This window comes from Mycetomoellerius zeteki, unplaced genomic scaffold, assembly GCF_001594055.1.
Source record: "Mycetomoellerius zeteki isolate Tzet28-1 unplaced genomic scaffold, Tzet1.0 scaffold470, whole genome shotgun sequence".
Classification (NCBI taxonomy): Eukaryota; Metazoa; Arthropoda; class Insecta; order Hymenoptera; family Formicidae; genus Mycetomoellerius; species Mycetomoellerius zeteki.
In genome coordinates this window covers 274696-281717 of record NW_017257469.1, presented here as the reverse complement: position 1 = coordinate 281717, position 7022 = coordinate 274696, and the positions used below count along the sequence as shown (strand labels likewise).

At 26.5% G+C, this 7022-nt stretch overlaps 1 protein-coding gene across 7 annotated transcripts in view; it reads right to left on the bottom strand.

The window, feature by feature from the left end:
* Positions 1–2885: 2885 nt before the first annotated feature.
* scrib (scribble planar cell polarity protein) overlaps positions 2886–7022 on the bottom strand; it is a 32143-nt gene continuing 28006 nt past the window's right edge. For 3 of the 7 annotated variants that reach the window (XM_018455114.1, XM_018455118.1, XM_018455116.1), the window contains 5 exons: positions 5294–5399; positions 5070–5183; positions 4835–4963; positions 4428–4628; positions 2886–3311 (listed from right to left, as the gene is read on the bottom strand). In XM_018455114.1, the coding sequence (XP_018310616.1) occupies positions 3033–3311; positions 4428–4628; positions 4835–4963; positions 5070–5183; positions 5294–5399 (829 nt within the window). In that variant the 3' untranslated portion in view covers positions 2886–3032. Of the gene's footprint in view, positions 3312–3814; positions 3909–4427; positions 4629–4834; positions 4964–5069; positions 5184–5293; positions 5400–7022 lie in introns of all 7 variants that reach the window. The other 4 variants (XR_001936829.1, XM_018455115.1, XM_018455119.1 and 1 more) reach the window with 4 other exon arrangements.

Genomic DNA, 7022 nt, shown 5'->3' with positions numbered 1-7022 from the left:
ATGCACATCCATATGAATAAAATATCAACTATTTATTACAAATAAGTGCACAAATTATTTTTGTTTTTACATAACCATTTTATGTTTTAAAATCTTAAACTCTTGGTAAAATATCTTAAAAGATACATTATTGCTTTTTACCACTCAAATTTGTAAATTTTCACAATGGTAAAGTCATAGGAAAAAATATAAAATATACACTTATACAATGTAACAGTAATTACATAAAATCTTTTGTTTTCGAACATACTATGATGCTATTCATGAGAGAAAAGGATATTTTTCCAATTTATAAATAATAAAGAATTTAAAAGACAGATCTATAAAAGAAAACTTAAGATTTATGCATAATTAATTTTTTTTAATTATGATTTGTCTATTAATCTATTTTATTAATCTATGTTATGTTTCACATCATGCTTATGAGATATTCGGCATTCTTTATATTCCCCTCCAGTTTTTTAAATCTAGATATATATAGTAATAAAGAAATAAAAGCATAAGATTTCATTAAAATGCATAGTTAATACATAATATAATTAATAATTTAATAATATTTTGCAACATTTAAAAACATTTCAAAACCAAAATATATTTAATATCCACATTTAAACGCATTATTAAACTTCGATAGAGTTGAGACAAGAATTGTATCTTGCTATACGAGTAAAAAATAGATTAGTATTGGATCTATGTTGTACAATTTATATGATATAATGATGCACTACGTTGTTGAAATAAAATTGAGGAAGAGAGACAGTGAAATAAGTAACTGTATAATAAATTTGTGTGATAATTAGATATTTTAACGAAATATATGATGTATTCTTATATGAAAAAGTACTAACATTGGCACTTTTAATATTTCTACACAACAATGATATAATTAAATAATGATTTTAAAAATTACGATGTATTAATAAATAGTCTCGACGTGTGTTGGATAATTAAAAATAAAAATGTCTCAATTAGATTGGTTTAGTGAAATAAAATTTGGTTTTTTTTTCTTCATTCGCTTATATATGCTAATACATAATACACTAATTAATGTTCTAAAGGATAGAATTTAACATTCTAACATTTGAACATTATCAATAATACAGTATTTTTCAAGTGCCTTTCCTATATATAATGAACGAACTCACTTAATTTCATTCATTGGTCCCTCATTCTTAATCGCACTTTAAACAGCAGAAAATCGCAATTTTATTTAATTTTACTTATTTACACTCGTTGGAAAAAATTCCATGTATATTTATATTATGTATAACTATCAAATAAATATATTTTTTTAACCGCATATTTTTTGATTAACAAATGTAAAAAAATATTCGGTATAAAATAATATTCTTAAAGACAATATTAATATTACGAATACATTATAAATGATAAATTATATAAAAAAGTGTGATGTCTTAAATTTTTCACAGTCTGGCATATATGCAATAAAAATATATTCAAAGTATTAAATATGTATAGAAATAGATGTAAACTTCATTCTAATTATATATTCAAATTATTAAATTGTATATAATAATCTACGTCTATTTTGCCCAATAGATAGCTCCTCAATACAAATAATTTGCATTAAAGTAAATCGAAATTTAATATTTTCTTATTTGACTCATATAATATAAATTTGCTTTTCCTATATTATTCTATTATAGATTAAAATATCTTCGTAAAAATTATATATTAAAATCATATCAAATAAATAAAATATTCTACAAATAAGGTAAGCAATTGGCCAATCTAAAGTCTACAATTTAAACATTATTTCAGCAATAGATTATTGATAATTTCATATCATATTAGCAAAGTAGTTATAGAAAAAACAATTTTAAAACATGTTTCATTGTTTCAATGAATACAAATAACCAGTATATGACAATGGACATTGAAAAAATGTTACACTACACACAGTTATAAAATATAATCGTAATTATATATATATATATATATAAAACATGATAATCGTATAGTTTTATAATATATTAAAAGCATGTTTTCAAAGTAACGATTATAAAAATTCAAAGATTTTATGGAAAAACGGAAGTGTATGATTCTTATCATGCGCATAATAAAAAATGCAATGGCGTCTGACAATTTCTCGCTAGTATATCTTTTATGTCTTTTACCTCAATATATATACCTCAATATGTGTATTTCATATATATATATATATAACCATTGCGTATGTGTATAATTATTACACATCATCAAAAGATAAAAACGGATTATATTAAAATATATCCATGTATTTTAAATAAAATTAGAGTATACTAAAACATATTAAAAAAATAATAAAAATGGCATAAATGTTATAGATTTCCATGTATTATTCTTTGTCACTGAGATATTACTTGATTACCCTTTTTATCTTTAATCTCTTTCTTAAATTTAATTAATTTATATTCGCGATTAACAAAATTTTAAGCGAAATTTATGAATTAATTGTTAAATATATCGATGATAACATACAAAAATACAGTAACACAATGTTTAATATCAAAATATGCAAATTTACCAATTTATAACACATTAGATTTACGAAATTGTATTACATGTGTAATGATACACAAAATGTAATAAAAAAATAGTAGTTATACTTCTACACAGATAATGGATGTATTGTATTCACTGAATCAATCACGAAGTATTTGTATAAATACCTACTACATTTTCATTGAATACAATACGTTTATTTAGAGCCAGATCGCCATTTTTATATAATCATATTACTCGTTACATTTATGTGAAGAAAAAAAAAGATGAAATAGAAATGTTATATGACAATAATATATAGCGATGCATTGAAAACTAAAAAGAATCGATTGAAATATACATATAAGTGCGTATATGTATAATTTATCTATATAACATAAATGTATGCATATTCACATAAAACGATGTTACACAATGAATTTGTGCAGTAGTAAAATATTGGAATAGTAAAAATTTCATCGATTTTTATCCAAGTCTTTAACATCAATGTACCTATCACTTGTTAAGAGACATATTGAAATATTTTGTCAGTGACGACCTTTTTTTGATCGTTTACGTTTCTTCTTTTTTGCAGATGTAGCAGTAATATTTGCATTTGTTTTAGATGTTTCATTTGCAATTTCAGATGTGTCAGTGGTAAAATGAGAATCTGTTTTTTCTTTTACGCTACTAACAGTCATATTTTGTCCCGTAGTATCTTCACTTTCACTTTCAGCATCGCTTGCACCAGTGCCGGTTATGCTTTCCACATCCTCTTCTGCATTGCTTAATTCCAATGATATAATCTTCTCCCTCAAAGTTTCCACCTAATTAAAAAATGTAAAAATTATAAATTTCAATCATAGTTAATCGTACGCAAATCTCTGGATTTCTGGATTTATAAAGCATATGTTGCAAATGATGCAATTAAAACATTTTTATAGTTTGCAACAGACAATCTAATAAACCTTATAATATCTGTAGAATATATAAATTGATAATTTAATATTAAGATTTGAGATTACACATAGATCAAATGACATATCAATTTCTATCATATCTGTTTGATGTATATTATCAGATTTACATCAGCGGCACTCTTTATTTCTGTTCTTCAAAGGTTTTATAAAATTCCAATTTTGATAGAAAAAGTATATTAGTTGTCCTATGTTTCCTGACTTCCATTACTTCCTTTAGTACAATTCTACGTCTGTACATGCAACAAAAAACATATCGAGCATAGAAACGTATAAACAAAACAAGTCATGCATATACTACATAAAGCCATAAGCTTAAAATATATACATAAGATATATAAAAACCAAATTACCAATGAGTAGGAAAAAGTTGTTAGTGAGATCAGTAGAAGTAACATTCATAGTTCAAGATGGTGCATAATGTACCATCGATGTAAGTGACGGAATCTTAAAATAACAATAACACAATAATAATTGAACAAATATAGTATACAGATGTTACATAGATATATATAGACAAAAACACAAGTAAAAACACTTATTTCTTAATTTTGTAACATTTTTCGTAAAGTAGTTTTATAGCATACGCGCGTATAAGATATGTTGAATTTAATTAATGTTGCCTTATGTTTAGGTGCCTTTTAGATTCTCAGCATTATGTCTCCTTGTAATTTACTCCCTATCATTTTACTTAATGTTATCGACAGTTATAGTTTTTTAAACAATCAGTTGTCAAACAAAATGTTAATATCTTATAAGCTCGCAAATTTCCCAAAACATATGCGATCTGGCATGGAACATATCCATCTATATCCGTAAATAAAATAAAAAGATAAAAAAAAGAATCGGAATAAATACGGTGCGCTCCAGAGATAGTTGCAACAGTGATAATTTATTATTGTGCCCTTCATTTATATAATAAATGTGATATTTAAACGCTCGTGCCAAATTTTACAAGCATAATACCTGACGCTCAATGAGCTTCTCGACGTATTCGACAGTTCGTACACGACGTTCGCCCGTCACTTCGTCAAGATATTCCTCGGTACGACGAGTGACCTTCTCGTCCACTACTTTCTCAGATTCGCGTATCTCTTTAGGAGGACCCACTTTACTGCGCACAGCGAGCTTAGGAAAATCTGCGCTAGACGGCCGTAACGTAGTAAACTAAGATAGTAAAAGACAGACAAATGGGAACCGTTGTAATAACATGATTTTTTCCTTCATGAATGCTGTGTGTTAGTTTAGGCAAGCAAGACAGCGATTAGTAAATAATCGGGTTAAACACATAACTTTGAAATAATCAAGCTTGCAGGTTCTTGTTATATATGTTAAGTTAACTTTGTCCTGAGATACTACTTCCAAAATTGTACCTCGACTGCTTTCTCTTGATCAGGAATAGATCCGGTTGCAACAGTCGTATCATGCGTATCTTCTTCTTTATTAGCAGTATCCATTATTTCACTCATCTTTCTAATAACCATCTGTGCTTGGAGTGCATCCTATAAAAAAGAAATATTCATTATTTTATTTCAGATAGATCTATTTTATCATAACATATTTATATTATTATCAAACTTATAAATATATAGAATCTTTCAACTTTACCTGCTCAAGAGATTTAAGACGCGCTTGTCGCCAAGCAGCACGTTTCTCTGCTTTAAGCGCTCGCTGTTCTGCAGGACTTAAAAGGTGTTCTTCATCCTCGTCCGAAATAAGGCCCTTCAAATATAAAATTAAAATTACGTAGAAAACATTTATATATATTAATATATATATAATATTAATATATAATAAAATAATAAATAAATAAAAATATTGAAATATAATACCTGTTGTATTAAACGTTCTTTCAAACGACGTTCCGCTTTTGCTGTCCGTACGCTGCTGGGAACATTCTGAATAAGAGGAATCGAACTTCGCGAGCTCAGTCGGCTACTGGAAAGTAATGAGAATTCATATTCACGAATGATATATATGCCATAAACTGTACATTTATTTAAAAAGTACAGAGACAACACAAAATTAATGTTATTTAGATCGTTCACGTTACAACAGATCGTTGCCAAAAGTTTACGAGTATATATGTATATATATACACAGGGTATCTCACAATACAATATCATATACTTTTAAAGAATATTTTAAAGGTAAAATATAAAACACTAATATAAAAATGTCGAAGCTACAATAGTTTTTGAATTATAATTGATCAAAAATAGCTTGTAATTCAAAAACAATTATAGCCTCGACATTTTCGCATTAAGATTTTCGTCTTAGAATGTTCCAAAGAATCCACAAATAATAATAGAAACTATAAAAATAAAATAATTTTTGAGCAGTTATTATAAGCAGTTAAAGTTAGCTTATAATTAAAAAAATTATTACAGCCTCAACATTTTCGTATTGTATACATTATATATATATATATATGTGTGTGTGTATGTGTGTTATACCTATTTCGAATTGCCAGGGACAAATTGTAAGTGCTAAGAGATATAGTAGAATAAAATAGAACAATTTATTTACTTCAGTTTACATTTTTATTATTAAGAAACATAGTAAAGTTTCCATACCTTTTGCATTTAAAAACAATATTAACAGTTTAGGTGTATAATAATTTATTTCAAATATGATTTAAACTTAACAAGTATTCTAAAATTTTAATGAGAATGTAATTCATTAAAGACTTTGATAAAAACTATTCCTGAAATTGCATTATTAGTGTATTAATTTAATTTAAATTTGTGTTTTTTTTAGTGGTTGCGTATAAAACTTTTTTCTTTCATTTTGTATGTAATAAAATTGATACGAAATATATACATATAATTATTTGGTATATACATATATATATAAAACAAACGTAGAAATAAATATAAGCAATAACAATATATATCATAGGAATATACAGGGTGTCTCAAAAAAACGGATCGAAACACAATGGGGACGTAGATTGGATCAAGGGGAACAAAACAGTTTTGTACCATTTTGCAGTTGACACAATATTTAACGAGATATTAACGTTTAAAGATAGGCGAATACAAGCGTCCGACCAGCCTACTGCTCAAGCGCTAGTAGGCTGGTCGGACGCTTGTATTCGCCTATCTTTAAACGTTAATATCTCGTTAAATATTGCGTCAACTGCAAAATGGTACAAAACTGTATTGTTCCCCTTGATCCAATCTACGTCCCCATTGTGTTTCGATCCGTTTTTTTGAGACACTCTGTATAAGCTGTTCATATCTAAAACTTATTGGCCATAAATAAAAATGCAAATAAACATATAGAATATACGCTGCACGTATGTAAAATATAATTACTCAATTGTACTCAAATATTGTTAAGGTTTAAAATTGATTTTTCTAATAGATATCTTAAAATGTGCTATCACTTACTTGAAAACATAAAAAACCTCAATTTTTGCACTGTATTTATAATTAACCATAACCAATAGTTTGAATATCATAAAAACTATTAGATTCTGACAATTTAATAATCTGAAAATTGTCCTTGGTATCGCAATTAATCATAATACGGTTGTGCACAGTCCATAACATATAC